We start from the raw sequence: 13556 nt of genomic DNA on the forward strand, positions 1-13556 counted from the left end.
GGCCTTTATTATGTTGAGGAAAGTCCCTCTATGCCTACTTTCTGCAGGGTTTTCATCATAAATGGGTGATGAATTTTGTCGAAACCTTTCTCTGCATCTATTGAGATGATCATATGGTTTTTCTCCTTCAATTTGTTAATATGGTATATCACGTTTATTGATTTGCATATATTGAAGAATCCTTGCATTCCTGGAATAAGCCCCACTTGATCATGGTGTATGATCCCTTTAATGTGCTGTTGGATTCTCTTTGCTAGTATTTTGTTGAGGATTTTTGCATCTATGTTCATCAGTGATATTGGCCTGTAGTTTTCTTGCTTTGTGACATCCTTGTCTGGTTTTGGTATCAGGGTGATGGTGGCCTTGTAGAATGAGTTTGGGAGTGTTCCTCCCTCTGCTATATTTTGGAAGAGTTTGAGGAGGATAGGTGTTAGCTCTTCTCTAAATGTTTGATAGAATTTGCCTGTGAAGCCATCTGGCCCTGGGCTTTTGTTTGTTGGAAGGTTTTTAATCAGAATTTCAATTTCAGCGCTTGTGATTGGTCTGTTCATAGTTTCTATTTCTTCCTGATTCAGCCTTGGCAGGTTGTGCATTTCTAAGAATTTGTCCATTTCTTTCAGGTTGTCCATTTAATTGGCATAGAGTTGCTTGTAGTAATCTCTCATGATCTTTTGTATTTCTGCACTGTCAGTTGTTACTTCTCTTTTTTCATTTCTAATTCTATTGATTTGAGTCTTCCCCCTTTTTTTCTTGATGAGTCTGGCTAATGGGTTATCTATTTTGTTAATCTTCTCAAAGAACCAGCTTTTAGTTTTATTGATCTTTGCCATTGTTTGCTTCATTTCTTTTTCATTTATTTCTCATCTGATCTTTATGATTTCTTTCCTTCTGCTAACTTTGGGGTGTTTTTGTTCTTCTTTCTCTAATTGCTTTAGGTGCAAGATTAGGTTGTTTATTCGAGATTTTTCCTGTTTCTTAACGTAGGATTGTATTGCTATAAACTTCCCTCTTAGAACTGCTTTTGCTGCATCCCATAGGTTTTGGGTCATTGTGTCTCCATTGTCATTTGTTTCTAGGTATTTTTTGATTTCCTCTTTGATTTCTTCAGTGATCACTTCGTTATTAAGTAGTGTATTGTTTAGCCTCCATGTGTTTGTATTTTTTACAGATCTTTTCCTGTAATTGATATCTAGTCTCATAACGTTGTGGTCAGAAAAGATACTTGATACAATTTCAATTTTCTTAAATTTACCAAGGCTTGATTTGTGACCCAAGATATGATCTATGCTGGAGAATGTTCCATGAGCACTTGAGAAAAATGTGTATTCTGTTGTTTTTGGGTGGAATGTCCTATAAATATCAATTAAGTCCATCTTGTTTAATGTATCATTTAAAGCTTGTGTTTCTTTATTTTCATCTTGGATGATCTGTCCATGGGTGAAAGTGGGGTGATAAAATCCCCTACTATGATTGTGTTACTGTCAATTTCCCCATTTATGGCTGTTAGTATTTGCCTTATGTATTGAGGTGCTCCTATGTTGGGTGCATAAATATTTACAATTGTTATATCTTCTTCTTGGATCGATCCCTTGATCATTATGTAGTGTCCTTCTTTGTCTCTTCTAATAGTCTTTATTTTAAAGTCTATTTTGTCTGATATGAGAATTGCTACTCCAGCTTTCTTTTGGTTTCCATTTGCATGGAGTATCTTTTTCCATCCCCATACTTTCAGTCTGTATGTGTCTCTAGGTCTGAAGTGGGTCTCTTGTAGACAGCATATATATGGGTCTTGTTTTTGTATCCATTCAGCCAGTCTGTGTCTTTTGGTGGGAGCATTTAATCCATTTACATTTAAGGTAATTATCAATATGTATGTTCCTATTCCCATTTTCTAGGTTGTTTTGGGCTCGTTATTGTAGGTCTTTTCCTTCTCTTGTGTTTCTTGCCTAGAGAAGTTCCTTTAGCATTTGTTGTAAAGCTGGTTTGGTAGTGCTGAACTCTCTCAGCTTTTGCTTGTCTGTAAAGGTTTTAATTTCTCCATCAAATCTGAATGAGAATCTTGCTGGGTAGAGTAATCTTGGTTGTAGGTTTTTCTCCTTCATCACTCTAAATATGTCCTGCCAGTCCCTCTGGCTTGCAGAGTTTCTGCTGAAAGATCAGCTTTTAACCTTATGGGGATTCCCTTGTGTGTTATTTGTTGTTTTTCCCTTGCTGCTTTTAATATGTTTTCTTTGTATTTAATTTTGACAGTTTGATTAATATGTGTCTTGGCATGTTTCTCCATGGTTTTATCCTGTAAGGGACTCTGTGCTTCCTGGACTTGACTATTTCCTTTCCCATATTAGGGAAGTTTTCAACTATAATCTCTTCAAATATTTTCTCAGTCCTTTTCTTTTTCTCTTCTTCTTCTGGGACCCCTATAATTTGAATGTTGGTGCGTTTAATGTTGTTCCAGAGGTCTCTGAGACTGTCCTCAGCTCTTTTCATTCTTTTTCTTTATTCTGCTCTGCAGTATTTATTTCCACTATTTAATCTTCCAGGTCACTTATCTGTTCTTCTGCCTCAGTTATTCTGCTATTGATCCCTTCTAGAGTATTTTTAATTTCATTTATTGTGTTGTTCATCGTTGCTTGTTTCATCTTAGTTCTTCTAGGTCCTTGTTAAATGTTTCTTGCATTTTGTCTATTCTACTTCCAAGATTTTGGATCATCTTTACTATCATTATTCTGAATTCTTTTTCAGGTAGACTGCCTATTTCCTCTTCATTAGGTCTGGTGGGTTTTTATCTTGCTCCTTCATCTGCTGTGTGTTTTTCTGTCTTCTCATTTTGCTTATCTTACTGTGTTTGGGGTCTCCTTTTTGCAGGCTGCAGGTTCGTAGTTCCCGTTGTTTTTGGTGTCTGTCCCCAGTGGCTAAGGTTGGTTCAGTGCGTTGTGTAGGCTTCCTGGTGGAGGGGACTAGTGCCTGTGTTCTGGTGGATGAGGCTGAATCTTGTCTTTCTGGTGGGCAGGTCCATGTCTGGTGGTGTGTTTTGGGGTGTCTGTGGCCTTATTATGATTTTAGGCAGCCTCTCTGCTAATGGGTGGGGTTGTGTTCCTGTCTTGCTAGTTGTTTGGCATAGGATGTTCAGCACTGTAGCTTGCTGGTCGTTGAGTGAAGCTGGGTGTTGGTGTTGAGATGGAGATCTCTGGAAGATTTTTGCCGTTTGATATTACATGGAGCTGGGAGGTGTCTTGTTGACCAGTGTCCTGAAGTTGGCTCTCCCACCTCAGAGGCACAGCACTGACTCCTGGCTGCAGCATCAAGAGGCTTTAATCCACACGGCTCAGAGTAAGAGGGAGAAAACGTAGAAAGAAAGAAGGAAAGAAAGAGGATAAACTAAAATAAAATGAAGTAAGGTAAAATAAAGTTATTAAAATAAAAATTAAAAAAAATTTTTTTTAAAAGTAAAACAAAAAAAACGGATGGACAGAACCCTAGGACAAATGGTGAAAGCAAAGCTAGAGACAAAGTCTCACACAGACGCGTACACATACACACTCACAAAAAGAGGAAAAGGGAAAAAAATAATAAATCTTGCTCTCAAAGTCCACCTCCTCAGTTTGCAATGATTCGTTGTCTATTCAGGTATTCCACAGATGCAGGGTACATCAAGTTGATTGTGGAGATTTAATCCACTGCTCCTGAGGCTGCTGGGAAAGATTTTCCTTTCTCTTGTTTGTTCTCACAGCTCCTGAGTTTCAGATTTGTATTTGGCCCCGCCTCTGCGTGTAGGTCGCCGGAGGGCGTCTGTTCTTCGCTCAGACAGGATGGGGTTAAAGGAGCCGCTGATTCGGGGGCTCTGGCTCACTCAGGCCCGGGGGGGGGAGGGGTACGGAGGTGGGGCGAGCCTGCGGCGGCAGAGGCCAGCACGACGTTGCACCAGGGTCAGGCGCGCCGTGCATTCTCCCTGGGGAAGTTGTCCCTGGATCCCGGGACCCTGGCAGTGGCAGCCTGCACAAGCTCCCGGGAGGGGTGGTGTGGATAGTGACCTGTGCTTGCACACAGGCTTCTTGGTGGCGGCAGCAGCAGCCTTCGCGTCTCATGCCCGTCTCGGGTCCAAGCTGATCGCCATGGCTCGTGCCTGTTTCTGGAGCTCCTTTAAGCAGCGCCCTTAATCCCTCTCCTCGCGCACCAGGAAGCAAAGAGGGAAGAAAAAGTCTCTTGCCTCTTCGTTAGGTCCAGACTTTTCCCTGGCCTCCCTCCCGGCTAGCTGTGGTGCACTAACCCTTCAGGCTGTGTTCACGCAGCCAACCCCAGTCCTCTCCCTGGGATCTAAGCTCCGAAGCTGGGATCTAAGCTCTGAAGCTGGACCCTCAGCTCCCAGCCCCCGTCTGCCCCAGCAGGTAAGAAGACAAGCCTCTCGGGCTGGTGAATGCTGGTTGGCACCGATCCTCTGTGCGGGAATCTCTCCGCTTTGCCCCCCACACCCCTGTTGCTGCACTCTCCTCCATGGCTCCAAAGTTTCCCCCCTCCGCCACCTGCAGTCTCCGCCCCCGAGGGGCTTCCTAGTGTGTGGAAACCTTTCCGCCTTCACAGCTCCCTCCCACTGGTGCAGGTCCCGTCCCTATTCTTTTGTCTCTGTTTTTTCTTTTTTCTTTTTCCCTACCCAGGTACGTGGGGAGTTTCTTGCCTTTTGGGAGGTCTGAGGTCTTCTGCCAGCGTTCAGTAGGTGTTCTGTAGGAGGTGTTCCACGTGTAGATGTATTTCTGATATATCTGTGGGGAGGAAGGTGATCTCCACATCTTACTCTTCTGCCGTCTTCCCCGAGCTCTCATTGTTTGTTTGATTTGCATTTCTCTAATAATTAGTGATGTTGAGCATATTTTCATCTACCTGTTGGCCATCTATATGTCTTCTTTGGAGAAATGTCTATTTAGATCTTCTGCCCATTTTTTGATTGGGTTGTTTTTTTTAATATTGAGCTGCATGAGCTGTTTGTATATTTTGGAGATTAATCCCTTGTCATTTGCTTCGTTTGCAAATACTTTCTCCCAGTCTGTGGGTTGTCTTTTTTTTTTTTTTTTATGGTTTCCTTTGCTCAAAAAGCAAAAGCTTTTGAGTTTAATTATGTCCCATTTTTTAATGTTTGTTTTTATTTTCATTAATCTAGGATGTGGATCCAAAAAGATATTGCTGTGATTTATGTCAAAGAGTGTTCTGCTTGTTTTTCTGTAGGAGTTTTATAGTATTCGCTCTTACATTCTGGGTCTTTAATCCATTTTGAGTTTATTCTTGTGTATGGTGTTAGAGAATGTTCTAATTTCATTCTTTTACATGTAGTTGTCCAGTTTTCACAACACCACTTATTGAACAGACTGTCTTTTCTCCATTGTATATCCTTGCCTCCTGTGTCATTGATTAATTGACCATGAGTGCCTGGGTTTATCTCTGGGCTTTCTATCCTGTTCCATTGATCTATATTTCTGTTTTTGTGCCAGTACCATATTGTCTTGATTACTGTAGCTTTGTAGTATAGTCTGAAGTTGGGGAGCCTGATTCCTCCAGCTTTGTTTTTCGTTCTCAGGATTGCTTTGACTATTCAGGGTCTGTGTTTCCACACAAATTGTAAAATTTTTTGTTCTAATTCTGTGAAAAATGCCGTTGGTAATTTGATAAGGATTGCATTGAATCTGTAGATTGCTTTCGATAGTACAGTCATTTTCACAGTATTGATTCTTCCAATCCAAGAACATGGTATATCTCTCCATCTGTTTGTGTTATCTTTTTGATTTTTTTTCATCAGTGTTTGATAGTTGTCTGTGTACAGGTCTTTTGCCTCCTTAGGTAGGTTTATTCCTAGGTATTTTATTCTTTTTTGTAGCAATGGTAAATGCAATTGTTTCCTTAATTTCTCTTTCTGATCATTCATTGTTAGTGTATAGGAATGCAAGAGATTTCTGTGTATTAATTTTGTATCCTGTAACTTTACCAAATTCATTGATTAGCTCTAACCATTTTCTGGTGGCATCTTTAGGATTTTTTAGGTATATTATCATGTCATCTGCAAACAGTGACAGTTTTACTTTTTCAATATGTATTGCTTTTATTTTTTTTCTCTGATGGCCATGGTGGCTAGGACTTCCAAAACTATGTTGAATAATAGTGGTGAGAGTGGACATCCTTGTTCCTGATTTTAGAGGAAATGCTTTCAGTTTTTCACCATTGAGAATGTTTGCTGTGGGTCTGTCATATATGGCCTTTATTATGTTGAGATAGGTTCCCTCTATGCCCATTTTCTGGAGAGTTTTTATCATAAATGGTGTTGAATTTTGTCAAAAGCTTTTTCTACATCTATGAAGATGATCATACGGTTTTTATTCTTTAATTTGTTAATATGGTATATCACACTGATTGATTTTCATAATATTGAAGAATCCTTGTTTCCCTGTGATAAATACCACTTGATCATTGTGTATGATCCTTTTAATGTGTTGTTGGATTCTGTTTCCTAGTATTTTGTTGAGAATTTTTCATCTTTGTTCATCAGTGACAGTGGTCTGTAATTTTTTTGTGTGTGTGACATCTTTGTCTGGTTTTGGTATCAGGGTGATGGTGGCCTTGTAGAATAATCTTGGGAGTGTTTCTCCCTCTGCAATTTTTGGAAGAGTTTGAGAAGGATAGGTGTTATCTCTTCTCTAAATATTTGATAGAATTCACCTGTGAAGCCATCTGGTCCTGGACTTTTGTTTCTTAATTTTCAATTTCATTACTTGTGATTGGTCTGTTTATATTTTCTATTTCTTCCTGGTTAAAGTCTCGGAAGGTTATCCCTTTCCAAGAATCTGTCCATTTCTTCCAGGTTGTCCATTTTATTGGCACATAGTTGCTTCCCTTTTTCATTTCTGATGTTATTTACTTGGGCCCTTTCTCTTTTTTTCTTGATGAGCTGAATAAAGGATCTATCAATTTTATCTTTTCAAAGAAACAGCTCTTAGTTTCATTAATCTTTTCTACTTTTTTAGAAATAGGCTCTATTTTATTTATTACTGCATGGATGTTTATAATTTCTTTCCTTCTACTAACTTTTGTTTGTTCTTCTTTTTCTAGTTGCTTTAGGTTTAAGGTTAGATTCTTTATTTGAGACTTTTCTTTCCTGAAGTAGTCTTGTACCACACTATAAACTGTCCTCTTAGAGCTGCTTTTGCTGCATCCCAGAGATTTCAGATCACTGCATTTTTTATTTCATTTGTCTCCATGTATTTTTTTAAAATTTCTTCTTTGATTTCTTCAATGATCCCTTCAGTGATCCATTGGTTGTTTAGTGCCATATTGTTTGGCCTCCACATGTTTTTTTGCTGCTTTTTCTTGTACTTGGTTTCTAGTCTCATAGAGCTGTGATCAGAAAAGATGCTTGATAAGGTTTCAGTTTTCTTAAATTTACTGAGACTTGTTTTGTGGCCTAGCATGTAATTTATCCTGGACAATGTTCCATGTGCACTTGCAAAGAATGTGTATTCTGTTGCTTTTGGAATGCGTGTTCTATATAAACATCTATTAAGTCCATCTGGTCTAGTGTGTCCTTTAGGCCATTGTTTCCTTATTAATTTTCTGTGTGGATGATCTGTCCATTGACGTAAGTGGGGTATTAAAGTCCCTAGTACAGTAAGTCTCCTACATACAAACGAGTTCCCTTCCGAGAGCACATTCATAAGTCCAATTTGTTCCTTAAGTCCAACAAAGTTAGCCTAGTTACCCAACTAACACAATCAGCTATATAGTACTGTATTGTAATAGGTTTATAATGCTTTTCACACAAATTATACATAAAAAACACAAAAAGTATAGAAAACATTTTTAATCTTACAGTACAGTACTTCAAAAAGTACAGTAGAAGGGCTTCCCTGGTAGCGCAGTGGCTGAGAGTCTGCCTGCTGATGCAGGGGACGTGGGTTCGTGCCCCGGTCCAGGAGGATCCCATGTGCTGTGGAGTCGCTGGGCCCGTGAGCCATGGCTGCTGAGCCTGTGCATCCGGACCCTGTGCTCCGCAACGGGAGAGGCCACAACAGTGAGAGGCCCGCATACCACAAAAAAAAAAAAAAAGTACAGTAGAGGTGTACAACAATTGGCACACAGGGGCATTTTCGCATCTTTGAAAGTTTGCAACTTGAAGGTTCACATGTAGGGGACTGTATTGGAAACCTGGATGGAGTCAAAAGAGAGAGCAAAGATTAAAATGTCTGTGGATTTTCTATAAACATGTAAATTTCTAGATGAAAACTATTCTTACAGAAAATCTGTTTGTATTTCGTTGCAGACAAATTTCTGAATAATTTCATTCCTCAGTAGGGATTGCCTGTTTTCATTGCCCGTGACAGAGGGACCCATATTATAGGTCTTGTTGTTAAATAAATTAGTAAATTCTTTAACACACACACACACACACACACAAAGTTCCTAGTATTATGTGCTACTGTTGATTTTCTCCCTTTATGTCTGTTAATATATGTTCCTATGTTGGGTGCATATATATTTACAACTATTACATTTTCTTCTTGGATTAATCCCTTGATTATTATGTAATGTCTCCTTCTTTGGCTCTAACAGTCTTTGTTTTAATGTCTGTTTTATCTAAGTATTGCACCCCTCCTTCTTGTTGATTTCTTTTTGCATGTAATACCTTTTTCCATCCTCTCACTCTCAGTCTGTGTCTTTAGATCTCAACTGAGTCTCTTGTAGGCAGTATATATATGGCTTTTATTTTTGTATACATTCAGTCACTATGTCTTTTGATTAGAGAATTTATTCCATTTACATTTAAAGTAATTATGGACAGGTAGGTATTTCCATTTTTTAATTGCTTTGGGGTTGTTTTCTGTAACTCTTTTTTGTTCTTTTCTTCTTTCCTTCTCTTCCCTTGTGATTTGATGACTGTTTTCAGTGTTGTTTGGCTTCCTGTCTCCTTTTTTGTGTGTATCTATCTATCATAGATTTTTGGTTTATGGTTACCATTAGGTTTATACATAGACGTAGACAGGTCTATCTCTATCTATATATGATTATTTTAAATGCTTATCTCTTAATTTCAAACACATTTTAACAACTCTGCATTTTTACTCCCCTCCCTTTTTGCAATTACTGTTTTTGTCATTGTATTTTATATCTAGTTTTATGTATCCCTTAATGGCTTATTGTGGATATAGGTGATTTTACTACTTTTGTCTTTTAACCTTCCTACTAGCTTTGTATGTGGTTGATTTACTACCTTAACTTTACTACCTTATACTTACCTTTACCAATGAGCTTTTTCTTTTCATAATTTTCATGTTTCTAGTTGTGGCCTTTTCTTTTTCACTTAGAGAAGTCCCTTTAACATTTCTTATAAAGCTGATTTGGTGGTACTGAACTCTTTTAGCTTTTGCCTGTCTGTAAAACTTTTGATCTCTTCATCAAATCTGAATGAAAGACTTGCCAAGTAGAGTATTCTTGGTGGGTTTTCCCTTTCATCACTTCAGCTATATCTTGCCACTCTTTTCTGGCCTGCAGAGTTTCTGCTGAAAAGTCATCTGATAGCCTTATGGGAGCTCCCTAGTACACAACTTGTTGCTTTTCCCTTGCTACTTTTAATAATATCCCTTTATGTTTGATTTTTGCCATTTTAATTACAGAGTGTTTTGGTGTGGTCCTCTTTGGGTTGATCATGTTTGGGACTCTCCGTGCTTCCTAGACTTGCATATTTGTTTCATTTCACAGGTTAGGGAAGTTTGCAGCTGTTTTGGCTTCAAATATGTTCTCCGTCCCTTTCTCTGTCTTCTCCTTCTGGGACCCCTGTAATGTAAATGTATGTGTTGATGTTTTCCCAGAGGTCTCTTAAAAAACTGTCCTCATTTCTATCCTTTTTTTCTATTCAGCTTGAATGATTTCCACTAATCTGTCTTACAGCTTGCTGATCCATTCCTCTGTATTACTTAATCTACTGTTGATTCCTTCTAGTGTATTTTTCATTTATTATATTTTCATCTGTTTGGTTCTTTATATTTTCTAACTCTTTGTTAAAACCTTCTAACCTCTCCCTCTGTTCATGCGTTCTCTAGAGTTCCTTTTTTTGTTGCTGTTCTGCCTTATTTTTTTATTGAAGGATAGTTGATTTACAGTGTTGTTGTGTTAATTTCTGCTGTACAGCAAAGTGATTCAGTTATACATATATATACATTCTCTTTTTATATTCTTTTCCATTATGGTTTATCACAGGATATTGAATATAGTTCTCTATGCTTTACAGTAGGACCTTGTTGTTTATCCATTCCATGTCTGGTGAGTGGGTCCAGATTCTGCTGAGGCTGGCTGGGGGGCCCAAAGTGTCTCAGAGCTGGTATTGGCCTGCTGGTGGGTGGGGCTGGGGCCCAGCAGGTCTGGGGTTGGTGCCAGCCTACTGATAGGTTGAGCCAGGTCCCAAGGTCTCTTGCTGCAGGCCCTGGGGGTCCCAGTTCTAGTGCTCTGGTGGACAGGGCCATGTCCATGAGTGGCTGTGGGCTCAGGGTGTTTTAAGGCAACCTGCCCACTGGTGGGTGGGGCTGTGTCCCTGCCCAGCTAGTCGCTTGGCCTGAGGCATTCCAGTACTGGTGCCTACAGGCTGGTGGGTGTGGGTGGTACTGGGTCCTGAGGCTGATGAGCTAGAGCACCATTTCACAAAATGGTGCTCACCAGCACCAGTTTCCATGTGGTAGAAAAAGCTCCCCAAAATGGTTACCATGAGTGTCTGTGTCCTCAGGGTGAGGTCCAGTTGCCTCCTACCACCCCAGGAAACTCGCCAAGATCAGTGGGTGGGTCTGACCCAGGGTCCTTTCAAATTACTGCTTCTGCCCTGGGTGCCACAATGTGTAAGATTTTGTGTGTACCTTTTAAGAGTGGAGTCTTGGGCTTCCCTGGTGGCGCAGTGGTTGAGAGTCTGCCTGCTGATGCAGGGGACACGGGTTCCTGCCCTGGTCCGGGAAGATCCCACATGCCACGGAGCGGCCGGGCCCATGAGCCACGGCCGCCAAGCCTGAGTGTCCGAAGCCTGTGCTCTGCAACGGGAGAGTCCACAACAGTGAGAAGCCTGCGTACCGCAAAAAAAAAAAAAAAAAAAAGAGTGGAATCTCTATATACCACAGCCCACAGGGTTTCCTGAAAGAAAGCCCCACTAGCCTTCAAAGCCAAATATTGTGGGTACTCATCTTTCCAGTGCAGGAACCCTGGGCTGTGGAGCCCAATGTGGGGTTCAGACCCCTCACTCCTTGGGGAGAACCTCTTCAATTCTAGTTATTTTCCTGTTTGTAGGTTGCCTACCAGGGGTACGGCTCTTGACTATACCACAACTCCACTCATCCTACCCATCTTATTGTGGTTCTTTCTTTATATCTTTAGTTGTAGAGGTCTTTTCTGGTAGGTTTTGATCTTTCTCATCAATAGTTTCTCTGTAAATAGTAATTTTGGTGTGAGAGGAGGTGAGCTCAGGGTCTTCCTAATCCACCAACTCTCATTCTTCTAAAAGTTCATGGAGGGGAATGACCTTGAAGATCTTTATTCAGATGAAAATAATAGTAACTACCAAGGTTTAAATGCATACTAAGTTCCAGACAATGTACGAAGCATTTTTAGAAATACCTTACTTAAATTTCTTACAACATCTATAGATGTGTTCTCATATTTCAGTTAAGGAAATTGGTGCTTAGAGACATTATACAGTATGCAGGTTGTACCATGGTCTGTGTGGCTCCAAAGTCCCCATTCTTTCAACCATACTGCTCTGAAGTGTTGTAAGTTGCTATGTGATTTACCCTATATAAACTAGCTGACACCTCAACAGCATAGAATCCACAGTACTGCTTATTATGCTCTACTAGCTGTATGACTTTAGGCAAATTACCTAATCTCTCTGTGTCTCAGTTGCCGCATCTGAAAATGGGGATATTAATACTACTCTCTTTTAGGGTTGTGGGTGGCTTAAATGAATAAGTATATGCCAACTGCTTAAAACAGTGCCTGGCACAAAGTAAGGACAAATGCTAACTGCTGTCGTCATCATCATCACAGTTACCTCTTGCCAAGGCGAACAGGATGCTTAATGTACTAAGTCTTGGTAATAAATATTCTTAGAATGTGGAACTAGGACCAGCTTTTAAATCCATGAGCTCAGAAACTCATCATTCAACAAGTACCCTTCATATTAGGGACTAAGGCTCAAAGAGGAGTATGAAACAAGGTCTTTACCTTTATGTCATTAACAATCTAGGTAAACAAAATGTAACTCACATGAAGTACTTCAGTGCTGAACAGGTCTGTACAAACTCAAGTGTGGTCACGGTAAATGTGGGCTGACTCCGTCAAAGGAGACTTCCTGGAGGAGCTGGGACTTGCGCTGGGCTTTGCAGAAGGGCAGGATTTAGAATGCAGGCATTCCAGGTGAGGGAAGCTGCTAAGCAGCAGAATGGAGGCAAACCTGGTGGGGAAGAGCATGACTGGACTGAGCAGAGAGTGGAACAGGGGCAGCAATAATAAGATTTGGGTTGAGTTACCTTTGGAATGTATCCTTCCAAAACAGACAGCAGGTCATTTTTCTTTAATCCAGTCAGCCTTAAGTAAGAGAATATGTGGTTTGCAAAGTTATCATTTCTGTCACTACTCTCTTGAGAATCTTTGGGAATGATATGTTCCGACTTCCAGAGTAATAAGTCTTCTGTCCCTTTGGCACAGTGAGGAATGCACAGCAGAAGCACATCCTCGCGGCCCATCAGGTCATCCACAGGCACACGGAAGACATGCTCCAGAAGCACTGTGTTGAGCAACAGCAAGCATCAGACACTGAGCTACTTGAGGGAGAAACTGAAAATGAGCAAAACAGCTAAGGTGAGTTTGATTTTTCATCTGGAAGTAGAGAGGAGGACAAGCAGCCTCATTCAGCTCTGCGCTGTACTCTAACAATCATAATGTGGAAAATGAAGCATTCCCACTTAAACTGGTGCATTTCATGCATCTATTTGACAGGCCTGAAGCAGTTACTGTTTGCTAAGGTTTCCACTACAGAGTCAAGGAAAAAGCGTCCTCATGCTTTCTGTCTGTCTGATTGTGGCAGCCCAGATTGAATGGGGGAATACAGGGGAAAAAATTAGTGCATTTCATCTGGGTTATGGAATCTGCTATTGAAAGTGTTAGAGAACAGAGTTGATATGACAGAAGCTGGACTCTTGTGACCAGAAAACAGGACTCAAAATTACTTTTATAGGTTCTTTTAGCATATGACTGTATGCCATCACAGATAAAGCTACAAAATGTGTCAGTGTTATTTAAAAAAAAAAAAGCTTGTTCTTAGGGGGTACGTTGTCTAACTCCACATCGCACTGTTCTAGCTATAAACACGGCATGAGGCACAGCCTGCCCAATTCTAGCCCTGATGCCCTCTGCGGTATCAACCAGGGGCCTGGTCTTAGGTGCAACTGAACATTCATACTCACAAGACTAACATAGGCCATATTTGGTATGATCTGAGTATCAATCTACTCAGAAAGACAGATATAATACAGGACCCACAGCTTCCA

The 13556-nt window shown here is 40.4% G+C and overlaps 1 protein-coding gene and 1 non-coding gene across 2 annotated transcripts in view; both read left to right on the top strand.

Annotated features, from left to right (window-relative positions):
* MAATS1 (MYCBP associated and testis expressed 1) overlaps window positions 1–13556 on the top strand; it is a 142953-nt gene that overhangs the window by 108893 nt on the left and 20504 nt on the right. The window contains exon 17 of the mRNA XM_029215154.1: window positions 12715–12867. Coding sequence (XP_029070987.1) covers window positions 12715–12866 — 152 coding nt within the window. The 3' untranslated portion in view covers window position 12867. The remainder of the gene's footprint in view (window positions 1–12714; window positions 12868–13556) is intronic.
* LOC114891357 lies at window positions 12989–13119 on the top strand. Its single transcript, XR_003792469.1, has one exon. It is a non-coding gene; the product is annotated as a small nucleolar RNA SNORA31 (small nucleolar RNA).

This window comes from Monodon monoceros, unplaced genomic scaffold (genome assembly GCF_005190385.1).
Source record: "Monodon monoceros isolate NGI ecotype Baffin Bay Population unplaced genomic scaffold, NGI_Narwhal_1 Super_Scaffold_11, whole genome shotgun sequence".
NCBI classification, from domain to species: domain Eukaryota; kingdom Metazoa; phylum Chordata; class Mammalia; order Artiodactyla; family Monodontidae; genus Monodon; species Monodon monoceros.